Below are 22,434 nucleotides of genomic sequence, written 5' to 3'. Positions count from 1 at the left end.
TAATGGAATACAAGGTATGCATATAATTTGAGAGAGGCCTATTAATTGTTACATGCCTAAATTCTTTAACTGAGACATGACAGTGAATCAAGTCATGGTTTACCATCTCAGACCATTGGATCATTTCCATATTTATAGTTTATGAAGCTGAATGGTTTGTGACTTCCAAAACAGGATGGACACACTGGATCTACTTGATCTATTGGACAGGCTGGATCTTCTTGATCTATTGGACACGCTGGATCTACTTGATCTATTTTTTACATTTACACCGCATTGTTTGTATACCTACATCGGATTTGGTCATCTTATCGAATACACAGTTGTTGCGTTCAAATATTGTTATTTTTCTTATAAGAAATATTTATTCTAACGTTGTTTAATGTTATATACACATGTGGAACTTTTCCCCCAAATATAGTGTTTGGGGTGGCGAAGCGCTCTACTGTATCATGTTGTTCTTTTTACTTAAACAATCAAAATATACATGAGATATTACTCCTATTTTTTTTTTTTTGCTTATAAAACACCTTTGCTTGGTATAGAATGTGACGCTTCGGGAGAGGGCCGTAACTGATGTTAGCATAACTCGTGGCCACATCCCTTTGCATGCTTGATTGTATAATGTCGGTCTAAATATTGTGTTGAAATTTGTATTGATATGTCATTGTCAAATACGTTCTCATGCAATAAAATATTATTAAACTGAACAAAGACAAATTCGTCAAATGTCTAAATAATATATAGGAAATTTATTTAGTAGTATGTGACCTAAATGTAAACCATCATTAACAAATAAAGGGAAACAATCATGTGTAGAATGAAGATATATCTGTTTGATTTCATTCTCTTGACACAACTCGTATATTATTTGTTTTATTATGTATGACACGTTTTTTGGGCCGGTGACCTTTGTTTACTAAACATACTACACTTGACTAAGTATATATTCCAAATTGGAAGTATTGACGTTTATATCAGTTTATTTGGAAATAAAAAAGTGATTATGTACATATCATAGTTAAATACCAACGTCACCTCAGTTGATTCAGTGTTTAATACAATAGTATGGATTCCATAAAATTAAAACACAAATTTTAAACCATAGAAATGAGAGCGCTTGATTATAAGTAATTATAAAATAATACTTGGCAAAATGCGTCTTGCGAAATGGTGTTTAACAATCTATCTTCAAGTCTACGGACGACGTCAACTTCCGTTAGTGAATATGTTTACGTTAAGACTCATGGCCTAACACAATACGGTTATTTATAAAACGTACGATTTGTAACGCTCAATCCGATGATAACCATGACAAACATGAAATGCGTGTGAAAACCTTATGGTGTGTTGATCTAGTCATTCGTTTAAGTCTGAATGAACCGACAAAATGGTTAATCGTTGTGTGTGTTTGTGGCACCGTCTTCCTCAAGTTTTAATGTGGATCTTAAAACATATACAGTCAAAGCCCGTTGGCTCGATATCGCTTGGCTCGATTCCCACGTTGGCTCGATATCGATTGGCTCGATATCGCTTGGCTCGATTTCCACGTTCGCTCGATATCGCTTGGCTCGATTTCTCTGTTGGCTCGATATCGATTGGCTCGATTTCCACGTTGGCTCGATATCGCTTGGCTCGATTTCCACGTTGGCTCGAACTGGATGTTGAGGGCCGATTTTGTTTTACTCTTTGTAAGCACTCCCGCTTGGGTCGATATTTGCGAGTATTTTCGCCGGTCCCTGGGATATCGAGCAGACGAGTTTTGACTGTACGCCCAATTTTTAACAAAGTTTTGTACCGTTTATTACAACTAATACGACATTAGCATTAATACATAGTCTTCATATTGAATAAATTATACGTGCGTGACGCCAAAAATGACGTCATATTTCGAATTTTACGGTTTGATTTAATATTTAGATGATCAAATATATCAATTGTATGTGAAATAAAATGTAATCTCCAATGAAACAACATCCATTGAAAAACTTGAAAGTTGGCTTCGCTGTTTTATTTCAAAAATAACGTGAATTTATGACTTTCGACGTTAGAGCCTTAGTCGTTTTAAGTACGTCTTTGACGCTGTAAATGATAAATTAAAGTTATTTTAATTTCTTTGAGTTTCTCATTTTCCAAAATGTAGTACAATTGTTACTTATCTTTACATTAAAACGGTGTGAATTATCACGTTATTTGATAAATAAAACGAATGACCAACAAAGGGGGAAAAGAGCTTTATTCAAATAAACTAACTAACAGCTACACTATAACAATATCTAAAAGCGCGAATATTTAAAGATAACGTTAAAAGTATTCAAAACATGATTTTCAGTGAAAAAACGCTCACATTCAAAACATGACATATTTAATACATAATGCAAAACGTGCAGACTAGAGTAGCATGAATTATAAAAGGCATGCGCAATGTATAACTCGTTTTTCGTGAAAGCTACAGATGAAGTATCATACATGTACTTTTCAAGTAAACTGGTTTGAACCCCCAGTAAATTTACATTTTACTGACCGTTCTAAGGCGGTATCTAACAATCCTTGATAAAAATACCTAGTTTTTTTATATATAGTATACGTATGCACTGTGTTGATTGTGGAGTTTTGTGCTGTTCTTCCATGTTTCTTGTTTGTGAATTTTTGTTTTTGTGTTCTATGTCTTTGGCGTTTACCCAGTGCCATGACACCGGGTTTATGTTTAATCTTTTTGCTACTAAGCTTGTTTCTGTAGTATTTCGCATAAGTATCGATTACCAGAAATGGAAGTTTTATAATGTATATAATTTTCGATGACAAAAATGACGTATCTCCGTTTCCTCGAAAAGCCCCCGAAAAGACGTTTTTTTGTGAAAAAAGCCAGCTATGAAATAACAATAATTACTTTTGAAGTTGATAACCAGAGATGCAAGTCTTATATGTCTAAAATATATTTTCAATGTGACCGTGTTAAAAAATGCCATTACAGAGGAGCGCTTTCATGGAAAGCCGCAAAAATCCCGGGCTTTTCGTTCAAAGCCAGATAAGAAATATCAACATAAATTTTTATAGTCGTTTACCAGAAATTTAAGCTTTATAACATGCATGACATATATTTCCATGTTAACTTGACTAAAATGAAGTTATTGGAGTGAGTTTTTTAAAGCTGCACTTTCACAGATTTACCATTTTTACAACTCTGCGATCATTTTTTGTCAGCAATCTTATATCACTGGTTTCCATGGATTTTTGCAAAAATTGGCTTGTTCCAAGACAAAAAATAAAAAGTTGTCAAAACGTTCAATCTGTGAGAGTGCAACTTTAAAAAAACCTGGGATTTTCGCGAAAAGCCGGGCTTTACGTGGAAGCCACATAAGGAATATCAAACATGCACTTTTAAGTTGATAACCAGAAAGGCAAGTTTCATTATATTTCTAAAATATATATTTTCAATGTTACCGTTAAGAAAATGAAGTAACAGGAAAGCGTTTTCTTGAAAAATCGCAAAAAACGGGCTTAGTATAAAATAGTGGCCTGTATAAAATAAATTCTCGTTGTAACTTATCAAATGCTACTGATCGCGGTAAGCTTGCATATTAAGCCTCACCTATTTGGTAGCGTTCTGATATGAGATTCATTATTATTAATGCCTTTTACATTCCTTTTCCATATCCAACAGTGAAAATACAGCACGACGTATTGAAAAATCCGTATCACCATACTGTCGTTTTCTGATTCCGTATCATGCGAGTACCGTGTGTAATCTCGGAACTACTTTAGCGTTGGTAAAAAATTGCGTGACCAAATAACTGGTAAAACTTGTCAACTTTCAAAAACATTAAATTATCTAACTTTACTCTCGCTCCAGAAGCATGTAAATATTCAGGAACATGGTTCTTATGTTCTTCAAAGAACCATGAGGATAAGCACGAAGCAGAGAACACTTCTAATCTATCTAGACAGCTAATTCAGTGAACTAGTACTCAACTAGTTGTTTGGCATTTCGAAGTTCATAAATTGTTGCATTATCCATGTTTGTTATCATAAAAATATGAGCAGCTCGCCAATAAGAAGGCTATTTCGCGTCATCGATAGAAATAGCGATTGACTCACGAAGTTCCCTCATATTCTGCATATTATGATCGTCAAAATATCCCACGAATATTTACTTTGTTAAAAATGGCCTCGTTACGTCTACAGGAAATGACGATTAGTGTATACTGGTAAAATAAGTACCGTTTTTGTGTTTTGTTTTGTGCTGTGACATTTAATAATTGTTTTCGTATTAGCAAAGTGTTAATTTTGCCTACACTCAAAATATTTTGTTCTTATTTTGCTCAATAAAGTGAATTCTGTAACTTCTGACTTCGTTTCGCTGTAGTAGCCTCCCTTGACTTCATTATACAAAACTACGTAACACATCCGAATTCATGCGCGCATTTGACAGATGACGGTCAATTTAAATCAAATTGAAACCGAAAAATAAAAAGGAATAATTAAATAGGCAGGTATATAATAAATAGAATATTACGATATAACGATTTTCTGGTGACCTGCATCACGTCTCGTTCGGTGAGCAGACATGTATCCGTCTCGACCTATGGTCTCGACGGATACGTGTTTATACACCGAATTCGACGTGATACAGGTCACCAGAAAAGCGTCCTACCATAATATCCCCTATATATCGTAACAATACAACACTCTGCAACATGATAAACCAATAAGAGCTCATGTAAGAGTTCATTTTGGCGACCTACAGAAAACGAAGCAAGCGCAGCAAGGCAACAGGCCTAGAAATCATGCAACATTTTCTATGCATCGCCAAAATGAACTCTAACTTATTCGGTGTCCGTACTTAGTTGACCCACAAGCTCCACCCTTTGTGAAGTCACGTGGTATTTTGGCACGAAAGTTAAACCGCCCAGGCGTTAATTTCATTAAATGAGTGTCTGGCAATGGTAAACTCGCGACTTTGTGAATATGTTATAAAAGCAAATCAAATTGATTGATATTTGTACAAAAATGGAAAAGCACTAATTACAATGATGTTTACAATACAATGTTTATATTGACAAATGAAAGTCTAGTGTTCTGTTAATCATAAAAAGCATAGCTTAACATGTCATCATAAAGCTACCAAACGTATATAGACATGTGTTCGTGTCAATGGTAAGAGGATGTATGCCATTTTTCAGAATTGGTCAGTGCTGTTTATTCCCTCTGGATATCCCCACTTATGTTGTAATACACAGCGTTATCTGTTGCGTTCATGGAATGGAGAACACACTCGTGGCAGAAGTAAAACTGCTCCTGAAATATCGAATTCATAACAAATGGAATATTAATAAAAATTATGGTATGATTACTGATTTTTAAAAATATGCAAACAGAAAGCATGACACCCATTTCAAAATGCGATTTGACGTTAAAAAGTATTCATCAGATGAGAGCAACTGAGTACATTTACATTAACAACGTCATAAATAAATAATATGACGCCGTGAGTTGCGTCAACGATGTTATATTTTCTAACCCAATTAAATTTTGCTAGTCACTTTGGCATACATACTAACAAAGATGCTAAATCTGAAAACTATTAGTACAACTTTTAAATAGTATAACACACACCTGATTGGATTGAAAAAATACACAACGATAAATGCTTTTGTATCCTGGCTCAGTAGATGTATATATGATTCATGGACATTCTTTTTAAACACACAGTTTTAAATTGTGTCTCTAATTGAACCATCACCTTAGTGCAAGAACGCAATATCTGCTTCAATTCTATATGCAGTTATTGAGTTATTGCACCGAGGTGACGATTCAGTGTATGTTAAACCTTGAACCTTGAGCCCCCTCATTGTTAATTGTTGTGCTACTTGGTCAATGCCCGAGGTTTCCATTGTGTCATTGTGATACATCTCTATTATCAAGCAGATATTCCTACACATGCAGTAAACGAAAAAAATGTTTAGAAAAAGTAGTTGTATATTCACCTTATTTGCTTGTGGTTTCCATTATATCATCGTGATACAACTCTTTAACCAAGCAGCTGTTTCTACACATGCAGAAAACGAAACATTTGTTTTGAAAAAGTGGTTTTATATTCACCTTATTTGCATGTGGTTTCCATTGTATCATTATTATACAACTCTATTACCAAGCAGATGTTCCAACACATGCAGTACGAACTATTTGTTTTGAAAAAGTAGTTTTATATCTACCTAATTTGCCTGTGGTTTCCATTGTATCGTTGAGGTACAACTCTATTACCATGCAGATTTTCCTTCACATGCAGTACAAAATATTTGTTGGCTTATTTCAAGTATGTATTGTGTGATATATTTCTTTGAATAAACTTCTTCTTCTTCTTCTTCTTCTTCTTCTTCTTCTTCTTCTTCTTCTTCTTCTACACGAAGGAAACGAACGATTTGTTTTGAAAAGTTTTTTTTATATTCACCTTATTTGGAATAGCGAGCGGTCTTCTAGCTCTGACTTTCATCACGACATTGATCACACTGACTTCATTATCTTCACTCAGTGTTTCAAGTAATGTCGAGACAACACAAAATATGCCGCACTTTCCAGCACCGTTCCTGTCACAAAGGGAATATGCCGTGTAAAAGATGGTGTCTAAGATCGTAGTAATAAAATAAACGAAGTGTTTTATATTTTCCTATAGTATACAGTCTAAACTCGCTATGTCGAAGTCGTTTGTGACTCGGGAATTACTTCGAGATAACGAACATTCGATAAAACTGAAACACAGAACATGTCAAACATCTCTAACTGAACCCAAAATATTCGAAAAGTTCGACATAACCGGAAATAGAGATAACAGAGTTCGACATAACCGGAAAATAGAGATAACAGAGTTCGACATAACGGATTTCGACTGTACTTGTTTTTCAAATATTTTTTTATTTTTTATTTACAGTTTTCGTCTTTTGTATGAATAAGTTAAGGATTTAAAATTAAGTATTTTTAATAATTACATTAACTCATAATTTAAAGGCAAACGGAATCTAAAACAAAGTTTGTACATACAGACAATGCACTAGTATCGGTCCATTCAAATGAGATGATTTGGATACGTCTTCAACCTCTTTGACGAAGGCAACGAAGTGTTCGGGCGTCTTAGGAACATTGTGTTTCGAATCCAGTCTAGGTATTCATAGTGTGGAATGGTCACATCTTTCTTGGTCTATAAACCAACAAAAACATAATGTTTACATGCAAAGCTAGCGATGTAAAATCGACAATGTAATAAAGGTTGTTGTTGTTGTTGCCTTTATTTTATATAATAACATTTTTTATCTTTGATTTCGAATAAGCGTAAGGACATTATTAAAATCACATACAAATTAACAAACAAAGATAAAATAACATTTTTCTAATTTGCGCACAATCACAAAGCTTGACGCTGCTTTCTAACATACTGTCAGTTTTAACACTTTTGTTTAAAACGGCTAATTTTGACATCAGTGCCTTCAATTCAGTCATAACAGATAATTCACAATAGAACAAATCTCAAATGTTCGGAAAAACTGCCTAAAAGTTCATTTTTCTTAAAGCGTTAGTAACGCTTTTAGCCATAAAATATCATTTTTCTGACTTGAATATGATAAATTGCAAATTTTACCAGCAGTTTTTTACAATGTATTATTTTTTCCAGACATGTACTCAAAAATTCAAAAACAAACAATAAGAAAAGTTGTCAAACGATAAATCTGTTAAAGTGCAGCTTTAAGTCTTACCTTTTCCTCGTGTTCGAAATGCAGCATTCTTTTTACAAAGTGTCTTGAACTTTGATCTGTGGTGGATCGTACGGAAACCATACCAGCCTTCATTGTTTGGTTTTCACCAGAAAAGTATAAGCCAATCCCCTGTATAAAACAATATCATAAGAAGCAGGAAACCATATTTTTCACATCTATATGATATATATAGAACTTATTATTTTTCTAGAATTAATAAAACCGTTCCTTTATGATTTCTAGAGCTACTGTACTGATAAATGACGTAACGTTATAAGTTGTAACACTACTGATATTTAAAATATATTAACATGTTATGTCATAATGGCTACGTAATTTGTGATATGAAAATAATAAAATAGAAACGCAATGTAAGCTCTACTTTAAACTTGCGCTCCTACTCCAACATAAGAGTTACCACAATAAATACAATTGTTTAAATATACCAAGAAGGATAAATAAATGTCAAAAACAGTAGTTCTTACGAAGGATACCGAGTTTAATTTGAAAGAAATGTGCAGAAATAAACTATTTCTACCTTCTGAGACGATGGTAGATCATAGTCAATCTTTAAGAACTCTCCAATCGTTTAATATTTGTGCGTGTTCAGCAATTTAATACACGGTTACAATCTGATAATCAGTAATTAACACTTGACCTAAATGCATTACTTAGCAAGTAGGTAATGGTTTATCACTCAAAATTGTAAGTTTGTAATACGTGTGTATGTATGAATTTTGAATTAAAGTGTCACCTTAAGGTAAGCGTGAAATAACAAACCTTCCCGATGTGATTTTCCAAATGTGCCTCCATACTAACGATACAGGAACAGTTTTCTTGAACAGCAAGTGCAATGAAATCGTCAACTGTGTCAGGCAGAGGTGTTTGTGCAACCAGGAAGCGGTGTTTGGTTTTTAAATTCTGAAATAGAGATGTGTCACAAATGCAGTGTAGCGTTTTGTGTATTTCGTTTATTGTTTTTTTAGGCCTTTGTCTCATTCCCCTATAAGGTACATCTTGTCTTGTCATATATATAGGTTAGAGTTTATGCAGTAATTTCTTCGTGAATAAATAACCTAAGGAAGCGTTAACCTCCCAAATTGCATCCGCTTTAAAAATAAGCAGAGCGCCTGTCAAAAAGACCTGCCAATCAATGCAAGATATTGTGACGTCATTTAAATCATCGTTGACACTGAAATCGCGCCTATGCGAACAATATGTGGGGCTATATGCGCTTGCGCAGTTATAGCAATTTACTTTATCCTGAAGAGTCGACGTCTTCAGAAATAAGCAACGATACTTCACAAATAAGAAACATTTTAGAAATCTCGCGCCCCTGATTGGCTAACAATGTAGGGCAAACAATGAAGGGTACATTGTAGTACTATTTTGAACTTAAATGGACTGGACAACTGTTATCAAGGAATATTATTTATTATAATCTATATTGATCATGTCATACAACACACACTTACGTCGATGTATATCGCATTGATGTAATCAGACTCGCCGGGTTGTAAACACAGATAGAGACGCGGTCTGTTGCAGTCACCTTACAATACACAGAACCAAGAATATAGATGTTAACCATAAAAATTGCAACGGACTAAGTTAGGTAACTACTGTACAAAGCAGAACATGTTAATCGTCACCATTAAAGTTTCAAAATAATTATCTGAATGTATAAATTTAATTCTTCTATATAATTTATTTTCATATGATAACAGTATGTATCTAAGGTAGTTCGCAAAGATGCCCTTTTGCAATAAAAATGACCATGGTACCTGGTATATCCGCGTGTTTCCTGTTCTTTTTAGTCAGAAGCTGATTCCTTTCCGTTGCCTGTACTTCCTTATCGGACTTCTGCTCCCGGACCATTTCCATTTTCTAAAGTTTATTTCGAAAGCAACGTTATGTTTGAGTAACACTAAAGCAGTATGTACACATTTGGAGCATGACATTCACATTTTAGGTCAAATATTGATTTATTACATTATACTAGTTGATACTTAGTGTAACAGTCGTACCTCAAACTGCATCTTTATCTCCTCTTATCCGGATTTCTCCATATATTTATGGAAGTGTTCTCGTTTTACCACCGAGCACTCAAGAGTCAATGAATAAACCAAAGCTTGGTGAAGATACTTGTATTGACTCTAAAATAGCAATTACAAAAGAAGTATGTGATTGTGCGGTACTTTGAAAGACAATGCATGAATGAATGCAACAACAATAATTAACAGTAGTTGCAACAAATATTAATGTGACGCTGACATGAAGTTAAGAGAGGTATAGTGGTAAAAATTTGACCCCATATAGTTTTATTAGAGGTCTAAACAGTGTGTGCATACAACGTGATAGATTGCATCGTAAGGCAATATTTTGCCTGGAGTGAAGAATTTAAATTTTGCCTGGAGTGAAGAATTTAAACAAAATTTTAACTTTACTATTTCTTCACCAATTTAAATGAAAACTAGCGCAGTCTATGTCGCTTACAGATCTTTCGATCCTTCTATCTTTTATCAGAGTTTGATTAGGAGTTTAGTTTCTTAAAACGCTTCGACAAACCTTTTCACAAAACCGCCGCATATTTTGGAAAGAGGTGTGTCGAAGTGTTTAAGGGAACTAAGCACCTAATCAAACTCCTTTTATAACGAAGGCGGGGCTCTTTAAGCAGCATAGACTGTCCTTATTGTCATTTCAAATGGTGAAGAACAAGAACGGTTATAATCTTTGTTTTAATTCATCATTCGAAGCAAATTATTGCCTTCCGATGTAGTATTTGTGACGTAATTTATCACGTGGTATCCATACAAATCTTAATATGTTTTTCTCTTCCCATGGTCTAGATTAACAAGATTAATATCAGCGTATACGTAGCTGTGCTAAAGAAATAGTTTAATATTTACGTTCGGGTAAAAGTAATTTCATACAATATATATATATATATATATATATATATATATATATATATATATATATAAGTAAACATCTCACCATAGTCTGAATCATATTTGGCCTGTTCTGTCTCATGTTGAGGACACACCCAGGGATATCTATGGTTCCTTCTACCTCACCCTCTTTTGTCAGAATGTCTAGAGCTATGTATGTGCCCGTTCGGCCAACACCAGCACTGAAGGTACAGAAAGCTCAATAGCTACCGCTTATACGTCCACCCATAAGGTAGACTAAGAACAAGTATTTGTTTACTTTTCAATCAACTCTGTATATAAACAAGTACCGCTATTGCCAAGGAGATTATTCTGTATTCTTGTGCTTAACGTATACTAGTAGTTACTTAAATACTTATTAAAAAACTATATGACTATCAATATATCTATACTAGTGTATATGCATACTACATTCGTTCTGTGGTGTGTGCGAATTAACATGGTGTCTATATATATTTGTCATTAGTTTCAACATTTTATATTTTACAACGATTGTGAAGAAATTCATGATAACTTTTACTATGTCATCTCGTTGGCACAATGTTGCGCGTGAGTGTAGTCTTGTGGTACGGGAGAACCCGGAGAAAATCCACTTGTCCGGCTTGGTGACCACTAACCAAACTCACATGCGCACAGGTCGGGAATCGAACCCTGGTCGCCTTGTTGAGAAGCGAGTGTGCTTACCATTTCGCTAACCGGACATTTTTTGTCATTGACTATCCATGCGGATTTTCGCTCCAATGGACACCTGCCACCATGGGGACTCATTTGTTCCTTTAACAGGGACTTGTTTGCACTGGAAAGGCTTACTTATTGGTCTCTTTATGCCGACAATGGTTTGGCCTAATTTTAAACATTTTGTCTAAATAGAGCTCTTCTATGTTTACCAATATATTTATATACATTTTTTCATAGTGCTTTTTTACTTTTGTTCACAGAATAAGATTATAATTTGAAATCATTTTTGTTTGTTTTAGACGTCTTAAGGTGTTTGTGCATGAATATTTTTTGATAATCAGACGAAGCATTTGTGATGGAAATGCATTAGGTCGTGACCTTTGACCTATTCTTGGCGATAATTCGTCTTTCAGAAGGCAACAGCCCCTATCCATTTTTCGAATGCAATTTTGCTGGCTCTCATTCATTAACAAATTCTGTCTTCAGACGTCTTTTTTTCTAAATTGATCTAAGCTTATTTCCATCTTTTATTTTTGTTTTGCATTTGCTACACTTTTTGAAAAGAAACCCGCTAAATGTCAGTATTTTTAATCAAAGTTTGACATCAAACCTGCAATGCACAACTACTGGACCGTCGAGGGTACTCGGCAAGGCGTTCACTCTCTGTCTTAACTCAATAATTGATGTGACGTCATCAGGGATGTCCATGTCTGGCCAGCTCGTAAACTGTAGATGATGTAGACTTCTTTCTTCAGTGTTCTGATACCATGTTTGGAGAAGAAGAATAAAGTTAAAAAGCGGCTGATATAAAAAAAACGTTTTATATTGGCTATGAATTTTTATATTTACAATGCATTCTATGTGTAAGATGAATAACACCTAATTGCTATTTCAATAATACACGCTTACACATCTATTGATAAATTAACGATCTAGTCACAAACTATTAACGACACAAACCAATTTAATGTGTTTAAAGATACGAGTTGGTCTTTATTAAAACATCAACATAAACATCACTTTAAATTCCATCGTTATAGTTACGATATTGTTTTCCGACGGGTAGTTTCTATGGCAGCTAATTAGCATACTGACGTTAACGTCACCTTTCAAAATTATTCCTGCCTAAGTAAAAGGTTCGGGACATTCTACTTATTTTAAGTAGGGAAATAAGATAATAATTTTGATTTGATTCTAGTAAGAGTTATATGATCCATTTATCATATTTGAACTAACATCTTTCACATCGAGGAAAAAATGCCATCAAATAATATGTATTTGTAGACATTCGTCTTTTACCATTCTCCGACAATAATAGCGCTGAACGTTTGAACTATTTTTCTAAACATTCACTTTCATTTGAAAGGTTAAAGGTTAACAAAATAGATAACGGTGGTTTCCCATTAAATATATTTACAACAGTATAAAGCAATAAGGAAGTTTTGATAAAGCACTTAGTTCGTTGCAACCTGATACTTGAACACACACTTAAACCCGTATCATATCATCTTTATATTACTATTATATAACAAGTACGCAATCGTTTTGACGGAAAATATTTGGCTAGGGAACTGTTTAATATTCTAATTTTATTCCAGCTACCTCAACCAGTATACTCTTAGCTCTTTACTTATATTACTATGTTAAATCATAATACAATGAAGATACTTTTGCATGGCGCATTTAATCACCACATGATGTATAACTACTTTAGTTTCAATATATAAACATTCATTATTTACAGTTCTATTGGACTTCTTTAGACGAACATATATTCATAATATGATGAACGAAACATCTGCTAAATATCTCTGATGGTACAAAATCGACGCTTGTGATTTGTCAAATGAAGGTTTACTTCATAAAATGCATGTGACGTCGATGAAACCACTGACGTCATTGCGTTCAGTCGACTATTTACTACGTTCCTTTGTTTCGGATGCGTTATTTTTCATTGTTTCAGTAGGGTAATCCCAGAGGAATTGTGTGCATTATTAGTACAGATGTAAGAATTGAATATGTTCGAGTTGCACTTTATCTATAAAGGAAAACGTTTGGTCAGAGGTTAATCGTAAAGTCCAAATGTTTTCATACATCAATGAACCGCAATACTAAAACATTCAATCCAGAAATCGGCCTGCTATAGCTATAAACTAAGGAGTAATGACCATGTTCAATGTACCTGAGAAAGCGTAAATTGTCTCCAAATAAAATCTGCGTACAGTTTTTCAACCTTGCACACAACTTCTATATCGCCGTATAGTTTACTTTGATGATGGTCCGGCCAATATTGCTCGCATTTTATGTTCTGCAATGAAATAAATATTAACTTATTTATCACATTTATATGAATATTTAAGTGAACTTCACTTAAGGACCAAAATGATAAATGAACTAATAGGTGACGGCACTCGAAAGGAGTTATTCTCCTCACTAGAAAGACACAGACTAATCAGGGAACTAAAACAAATCTATACTTAATTCATATCTATATAACATGTGGTACCGTTTTATTGTAATAATGAATGAATACCGAAGCGAAAGATTTGTTGCTGTTGTTAATCTAGTTCAATATTGGTCATATATATTTCAAAGTCATTTCATTACAAAATCATAACAAACTGAGAAGACCATTTTATGTTCAAGTTCCACCAACATTACACATTTTCATAGAAGGGCACAATAAATATTACCTTACCTCATCCTCTACCAAATTGACCATCATGACAATCTTCTCCACTTCCTGTTGCCAGACCATTCGCCAAAATTGGCCGAAATCGCCAAGCGGCGTAGACATTGGACCTTAAAATTGCATAATTGAATGTAATATTCATTCATGTTTGCACTTGCTATTCATCATAGTAAAAACCAGGTTTAAAGGGAAAGGAATTAATTGTCTACGCACTAAGTCGTAAAGTTATCGATATAATTAATTCTAATTATATATTATTAAACAACGAATTAAAGTACAAAAGAACGTGACAATACCCAAAGTAGCAATATATGCATTGCGCCTTCTGAATCCCTGAAAGAAAATGTAATTTTTGCTTTTGATAATGACAGTTATTGATTCACGAAGTATATGTTCACTCCATTCTAATAATCTAGTGAATCGTGTACCAAAGTATTGGCATAAAACATAAGCAAATCCTTAAGCATGTACAATATTAAGCTGGTATGAAATGTTTTCAGTCTAATAACAACTTCATCATTATGTTAACGAAAGTTTTACAATACACTTGCAACAAAGGCGTATTCGAAATGATCATTTCCTTATCTTTGTATTGGCCGATACAAATAATATTTGAAATTCCATACCAAAACAATGGTTACGATGGCAAGCCCTGTAGATATATATTTAACGATGACCACACTGTAATGTGACGTAAGGTTAAGGCTTACAGACATTGAATAAGAGGCACACAACATTTCAACGAAACAATGACATTATACCTATAAATAAACATTAAAACTCTGTAATTACAGCTGTAAGGGTTACCTCCTGGGACCGGTCAGAGAGACAGGAGATCAGTGGGGATTTAGTTCATTCCAATATCTTGCAATATTTCGATATTATGACGATTCTGCCAGTAAGCACTTTTCAACTTGTTTTGAAGTATACAGAAACGGGTTCCTGTGTTACAACACATATAATTATAATTATAAAGGCCAGAAACTCATTGCAATAATACTGCTTTGGTAAAAAACAACATACATCCATATAGCTTGCATTAATGTAGTCTGTTTCCCCACCTCGTACTATAACTCGCGAATCATCATCTGAAATGAAACAAGTTACACATTAGATCATGAAAAACATACAAATTGTATTAATGGTGTACAAAATGCATTGGAAGTCAAACTAATAACCAAAACACTATTGCGCGATGATAACAAAACTGAATTAATAAGAAATGATAAGTATCCTTACACGGGTAGATTCCTTTGTATCTATTACTGTGCATGTTTATTTTCGTCTGGGAAACTTCATAGGCTTTCACAAGACCGTATGGAATTTTCTGCAATAATTTTGTTATATTCAACGAGAGTGAAATGGAATAAACATATATCCATGAAATATTTGCACGTAAACCTCGACTAAAAGACATAAGAAATCAAAAGATGTACATTTAAGTGGTGCACGTACCTGAAATTCTTCTTCTAGGTCCTTTTAACGAATATTTTGTATATATGTTTGTAGATCGGCCACAGGCAGTTTGAATGCTTTTACTTTTTCAGCGCTGTTATAATAAACACCTCCATTTTCCTCAAATATAACTGCATAAGCAGAAGCATCATCTTCGTCTGCAATATCGATAAGTAGGGTTAACATGTGGTTCTTCTTCATTTAAAAAAACACCAATTCGTTTGCAATACCTTAAAGGTATTAAGTTAACATCAAAAATTCAACATAGTTTATTCTGCAATACCGTAAGTTTGATTTTATATTAGTATTCAAAAAACAAATTTCGTCTTGTTTGGAGTTAATTTTATTGAAGAAAAAAACATATTTGTCTGGCATAGCGTAATTTGATTTAACCCAAGCATTGTACAACTATAATGTAACCTTTAAACTATTTAGATTACAATCCTACCAATTTCAAGATTATCATCTGTAAAAATATGCGCTGTTTCCTTGCCGGACCTGTTCGGTGGTGGACTCTGGTAATTGGGGCTTTCTATGATGGTAACATAGTGCTAAAGTGCATAATTTAGTACTGTGCTTAATCATTCAGAATTTCAGCTTTCGCGGGTGTTTAAAGGTCTGCCTACTGCCAATCATCCGATACACACTCCCTGCGTCAGATTTTGCGTTGACAATGTTTCAACTAATGAGGTAGTATTCTAATACAGTAACGATAGCCCCGCCGATTCTTAATCATTAAAATGTTACTTTACGTCATATATCTATAACATATATTGATTAATCACTATCTTATAATTTTTAACGTACTTAATCAAACCTTACAATATCCTTACACTCAAACATAATTTGCTATGGATACACAAGAAAATCATTACGGGATGTACAGGGCGCATACTTACTTCTATCGTTCAATATTTCGTACAACGCGGAGAGGTTCTCGGGTTCTTTTTCATTTGTTTTACTTTTATTGCTCAAATTTACCTTTCTGAAAACACATGGAGATTGCGTTTTGAAGATTACTATTTTTAAAATAAGTTTTACAATAGTATTAATTGAAATGCATTTAATTATGTTTGTTTGCGTGTATAATAGTATATTGATAGTATATTCGAAGCAGAAACTGTCCAAGGAACACAATGTCAGAAAGCGTGAATAACAGCATATTTATAGTATATTATTTTGTATTACCTTCTTCGAAACAGAAACAGTGCAAGGAACACAGTGGCAGAAAGAGCCACAATCCCTCCTCCAATAACCCCACCCAGTGCAGTAGGTGTCGTTTGCTTTTCTGGTTTTGTCTGAATGACTAAAGAGGCAAAACAATTAAAATGAAATACAAAACAAATAATTATATAATATGACTCAAAACAGGAAAATTTGTGTAGAAAGGCTTACATAAATAATTAATGTTTTGTACGGTGCAGTAGGTGATAAAAATGTGGTTTGGTTTTCTGTTTTTGTCTGAATGACTAAAGAGACAAACGAGTAAAATGAAATACAAAACAATATATTTATATAATATGATTTAAAACACGAAAGTTTAAACAGAAAGGAGTATATTTACAATTAATGATTTGTACGGTTGTTTTTGTAATTCTTTGGAAAACAAATACAATTTGCTAACATATATATATGAGTCTAAAAATGGAACGTTTTGTACAGCTTTGGGATTATAGGAATTTAAAAGTGTGTCTTAACATCAGATCTAAAGGCATTGTAGGATTGATCCATACATGTTTGGCATCTTTGACCGTTCCATCCAGTTTTGCAGGTACAAGAGCCAGTTTCTTTCGTGCAATTACGTGATTCGCATCCAAGTGAACAAAAATGCTCACATTTCTCTCCAAATCTTCCATTCGCACACTGGCTACAGGTTTCATCAGGATCTTTCTCATCACAATATCCGTTTTCACAATCCTGAGAACAAATATACTGACAGGTCTCTCCAAACGTACCAGCAGTACAGGAGGTGCATACTGTTTGACCGGATAAAGACGATTTATTACAATTAGAACAGTACTCAGGGCATTTTGAACACAATGAAGGGTTGAGAAAATATCCATCTACACATCCACTGCATTGTACTTTGCTTGTGCATGTGCATCCGTTGGATCTATACGAACACTCTGCACACATATTATTGTGTTTGTAATATCCTGGTAGACATTGTAGGCAACCATTTATTCTGTCACAGTTTTGACAATAAACTCCGCAGTCTTTGTCACATGTTTGACCATAGTAACCAACATTACATTCCAAACATCCATTTGACTGATTACATATTTTACATTGAACATTACACGCATCGCATGCATATCCCCAATGACTTTTATCACATGATATACAATTACCATCTAATCGGTCGCACTCCAAGCAATATTCTACACAGCGTTCATCACAAGTGCTTCCCATATAGCCAGGCTTACATGACAGACAACCACCATTCGATTGTTGGCATGATGCACATCTACCAGTACAGCTGTTTTCACATTTATTTCCCCAGTAGCCGACACGACACGATGAACACCAGGTTGCACCACATACTGCACAGTGCGTGTCACAAGTATTACACTTGCCAATATATACGTAATATCCTGGATCACAAGTCAGACAATAACCATTCCATTTTTGGCACGATGCACAACTTTCATTGCAGCTGTTTTCACATGTATCTCCCCAGTAGCCGTCATAACACGATGAACACCTGGTTGCACCACATACTGCACAGTGCGTGCCACAAGTATTACACTTGCCAATATATACGTAATATCCTGGATCACAGGCCAGACAATAACCATCCCATTTTTGGCACGATGCACAACTTTCATTGCAGCTGTTTTCACACGTATCTCCCCAGTAGCCGTCATAACACGATGAACACCTTGTTGCACCACATACTGCACAGTGCGTGCCACAAGTATTACACTTGCCATTATATACGTAATATCCTGGATCACAGGTCAGACAAAAACCATTCAATTTTTGGCACGATGCACAACTTTCATTGCAGTTGTTTTCACATGTATCTCCCCAGTAGCCATCATTACACGATAGACAACTGTATGTAGCGCATGATTTGCATTGTGATCCACAATTATAACAAATATTATTTTTCAAATAGTATCCGGATTTACATTCTGAACAAGAATAACTACCAATTGATTGATAGCAGCTTTTGCAGTTCGGAGTAATACATTTGTTTATACAATTTTCTCCATAATACCCGTCTATACATCCGTTTTGACAGTAGCCTTCAATTGTACATGGTGCGTGTTGGCCGACTGCACAACACTGACATGTTGAACACTCCTGTGCTAAGACAACTGTAAGAAAAAACAACCAATACCTGAGAATACTTACGCAATTATATTTCTTTTTAATTGATTTTAATATTGGATATTGATTTTGGATACCGTATATTTCTGTTTTGGACCAGACATTGGTTAAAAGGTTTGAAACAATTAACTTTGAAAAAGAGCAATTTTCTTATATACTCAATACAGTGTTTTTCAGTGCTCTTCAATTAAAAAACAATGCTTGTTTAAAATACTCTATTTCAATCAAAGTGGGCGTACATCGTGTACGCGTGAATAGTCATCGAGAAGCGTGAGTTACTATTTATAAATTGTAATAAAAGGCGGTGAACTAAGCATTAAACCACCCTTAACCCTTTCTCGTCACTCTTATCCCGTTACTCGACCCCTTCACTTCGATGAACTCATCTAGTGCACTCTTACTTAGAATACTTATACACCACGGCTGGTATGTATTGTTAAATAGATAATATTTACATGATACATGTTATCATAAATTAATAGATATACTGTCAGATTAATGTACGTATTTTAGTCTTGTTTCTATTTTCTGGAAAAAAGTATAAAGTGTGAATTGTTTCCTTATTCTGAAGATAACAAGGAAAAACACAAATATACTGGGAGAATTGTAGATAACAAGGAATAACACAAATAGACTGGGAGAATTGTAGATAACAAGGAATAACAGGATTAGACTGGAAGAATTGTAGATAACAAGGAATAACACAAATAGACTGGGAGAATTGTAGATAACAAGGAATAACACAAATATATCGGGAGAATTGTAGATAACTAGAAATAACACTCATAGGATGGAAGAATTGTAGATAACACGTTACAACACAAAAAAAACTGGGAGAATTGTAGATTACAATGAATAGCACAAATAGACTGGGATAATTGTAGATACCAAGGAATAACACAAATACACTGGGTGAATTGCCATTTTCTAAACCCCCGGTTCCATCATATATGAAAAGTCTACTTGTTAAAAGTTCATTTGGGTTTCGACCTATATAATATGAATTCAATCATTTAAGCATCGTTCATTTTTATAAGGACAAAACAAATGTTTGAAAAGCAAAGCTTGCGCCAAATCTTTTAGGTAAAATGACAAGATTGCTTGATTGATAAACCAAGAAGATAAACAAGTACACTCTGTCTTAAGTATTTTTTAAACATCACTATGGTATTGAATTGAAATTGAAATAAATCTTAACATTAACAATATAGTTCCATTTCCGGGTGAAAAGAGGCACTAAATTATTCATAACTAAGACATCCGTTTCTCGTAGTTACAAATAAATAAGGGCTACATTTAAATTATATAGATCGGCCAGAACAACGAAATATTTTGATGTACATGCTAAATTAACAGAACATTTACTGAATTTTACTGCAATTGCAACGCATTTATTTGAAGAAAATTGTTAGAACTCGTTACCGTAAAATAGTTATAAAATATTTCTTCCGCTTTTTGTTGATTAATCGATTTGATGAGATCTCCGATTTTAAAAGCAACTTTTGCTACTTGTTACTACACATTAAATGACGTCATGTCCATGCGTCTTCGTAACATCAGTGCCGTATGCATTTAAGATAAGATGTACGTAGAAAACGCAGTGTAGTTTTAAAACACATAATTATCTTACTTTGATGAGTATGGGGAAAATAATTGAGAGACATGAAGGAGAAAACACAGGATAAACACTTACTTTGAGCTTGCACAAATATCAGACAAAGAATTACCACCAAGTGGCAAATCTCCATGATGAAAATATAAATGAAACACAATTAGAACATCTTCGAATTAATATATCACCACTTGAATTCCAGTATTTCTTTTATTGTACAAGTTAACTAACAACTTTAAAAACTTTACTGTCATGTTTTCAAATTCATCGAGAATTTAAGCTTTATCGTTATTTAAATATGTTTGAAACCCGTATAGCCTGAAGTATACTTCATCATTTTAGCGAACGAATACAGAAGTGAATCTAGTCACGCGTTCATCAGTAAACCGGACGGAAATGTTAAGTAGTTAATAATTGTAAAATTACTATTAATAAAGCGCTCTCATATTTATGAGCTAACATTTGCCTTTAGTTGTAATGGAATTCATACATATTGTATCAAAACTAAATCAACTGAACTGACGTTGGTATTTAACATAACCATAGTATGAAAATAATCATATATTTTGCCAAATTCATATTATTGTATTAAACAATGAATCAACTGAGGTGACGTTGGTATTTAACATAACTATAATATGAACATAATCACATGTTTTCAAAATTAGCCTGTATAAACGTCTTAACTTCCAACTGGGAATATATACTAAGGCAAATCAAGTGTTTTAGTAATCACCGACCCAAAATACGTGTCATACATAATAAAACAAATAATATACGAGTTGTGTCAAGGGAATGAAATCAAACAGATATATCTTCATTGTACACATGATTGTTTCTCTTGATTTGTTAATGATGGTTTACATTGCGTTCACAGACTAATAAATAAATTTACTACATATTATTTAGACATTTGACGAATTTGCACTCGAAATAACACTGATTTCGAGCGCTTCGCCACCCCAAACACTATATGGTTTACATTGCGTTCACAGACTACTAAATAAATTTCATACATATTATTTAGACATTTGACGAATTTGCACTCGAAATAACACTGATTTCGAGCGCTTCGCCACCCCAAACACTATATTTGAGGAGAAAGTTCCACATGTGTTTATAACATTAAACAACGTTATAATAATACGTTTCTTATAAGATTTCTTTTTAACGCATTCGTTAAAATGCCCAAATACGATGAAGGTGTACAAACATGTACAATAACTTTGTTTTTTTCAAGGTTCACCACCATAACCGGAATTAAAACAACACTCATCTATTGTATTCAGCTGCTGCTGTCATTTGAATGCCGATTCGGCCCTTTTTGAAAGCAATCCGCGAATATTTGACTAAAAAAACTGGTATATCATAGGTAATGAAAATGCCCGACCCACATTTCCCTCTTAAAAGAGCTTATACATGCGTGTTAACAAAGAGGATAAAGATTGTCAAACTTGATTTATCTCCTTTTCTCGTACCAATATTACTGGGAAACGAATTAGTTACCGCACCAGCTGTACCAAAACATGAATTAAGGTTAAAGTACATAAGCTTTAAGACTCTTATAATGCCTTATACACTTGCTTTAGAAATGATTGAAATAGCTTTACGTGATTAATTTTATCACAAACATTCCGGAGGTCTAAAGAATAAAATCGTCACATTATTTTGAAAGGTATTTCTGAGCCATAGCTTCCTGGTACAGTATTTGACCCAGATTTATGAACAGGGCATATTATACTTTGTTCCCAAGATTGTGAAGATACTCCTGTTCACAAATTCTTATCAAGTAATAACAAGAAAATGGTTATATTTCGGAAAAAGAATAATAAAAAAGATTCAGACGAAGTCCCAACTTACCTACTGCATTTAAAATTTACCAGTATGGAAATAGACTACGCTCTTCAGATAAAGTAAAAGGAACTTTAAGAGTGCTAGCACTTTTGTCTATAAATTTGTTAA

The 22,434-nt window shown here is 33.9% G+C and overlaps 2 protein-coding genes across 5 annotated transcripts; both read right to left on the bottom strand.

Annotated features, from left to right (window-relative positions):
• Nucleotides 1-1,883: 1,883 nt before the first annotated feature.
• LOC128222499 (receptor-type tyrosine-protein phosphatase C-like) lies at nt 1,884-15,660 on the bottom strand. 2 transcript variants are annotated; one of them, XM_052931534.1, is made up of 11 exons: nt 15,525-15,660; nt 15,309-15,396; nt 15,093-15,157; nt 14,366-14,402; nt 14,076-14,179; nt 13,560-13,685; nt 11,988-12,136; nt 10,746-10,881; nt 9,776-9,904; nt 9,533-9,635; nt 9,267-9,300 (listed from the first exon to the last, which is right to left on the bottom strand). In XM_052931534.1, exons 2-9 carry the CDS (start codon nt 15,340-15,342, stop codon nt 9,800-9,802), a joined length of 756 nt encoding a protein of 251 aa, XP_052787494.1. In that variant the 5' UTR covers nt 15,343-15,396; nt 15,525-15,660; the 3' UTR covers nt 9,267-9,300; nt 9,533-9,635; nt 9,776-9,799. The 2 variants fall into 2 exon arrangements, with proteins under 2 accessions (XP_052787495.1, XP_052787494.1); XM_052931535.1 differs by lacking the exons at nt 11,988-12,136; nt 13,560-13,685; nt 14,076-14,179; ... (2 more) ...; nt 15,309-15,396; nt 15,525-15,660 and adding exons at nt 1,884-5,298; nt 6,452-6,587; nt 7,039-7,195; nt 7,749-7,877; nt 8,529-8,669 and having other exon boundaries at nt 9,224-9,300; nt 10,746-10,879.
• On the bottom strand, nt 15,547-20,688 carry LOC128222498 (multiple epidermal growth factor-like domains protein 6). Of its 3 annotated transcripts, XM_052931531.1 has the most exons (6): nt 20,554-20,688; nt 17,258-18,847; nt 16,713-16,830; nt 16,424-16,509; nt 15,973-16,075; nt 15,547-15,682 (listed from the first exon to the last, which is right to left on the bottom strand). In XM_052931531.1, exons 1-5 carry the CDS (start codon nt 20,606-20,608, stop codon nt 15,987-15,989), a joined length of 1,938 nt encoding a protein of 645 aa, XP_052787491.1. In that variant the 5' UTR covers nt 20,609-20,688; the 3' UTR covers nt 15,547-15,682; nt 15,973-15,986. The 3 variants fall into 3 exon arrangements, with proteins under 3 accessions (XP_052787491.1, XP_052787493.1, XP_052787490.1); XM_052931533.1 differs by lacking the exon at nt 15,547-15,682 and having other exon boundaries at nt 15,695-16,174; XM_052931530.1 differs by lacking the exon at nt 15,547-15,682 and having other exon boundaries at nt 15,695-16,075.
• Between the last annotated feature and the right edge of the window lie 1,746 nt (nt 20,689-22,434).

Source organism: Mya arenaria, chromosome 16, assembly GCF_026914265.1.
Source record: "Mya arenaria isolate MELC-2E11 chromosome 16, ASM2691426v1".
NCBI lineage: Eukaryota > Metazoa > Mollusca > Bivalvia > Myida > Myidae > Mya > Mya arenaria.
This window is presented reverse-complemented; position numbering and strand designations above follow the sequence as displayed.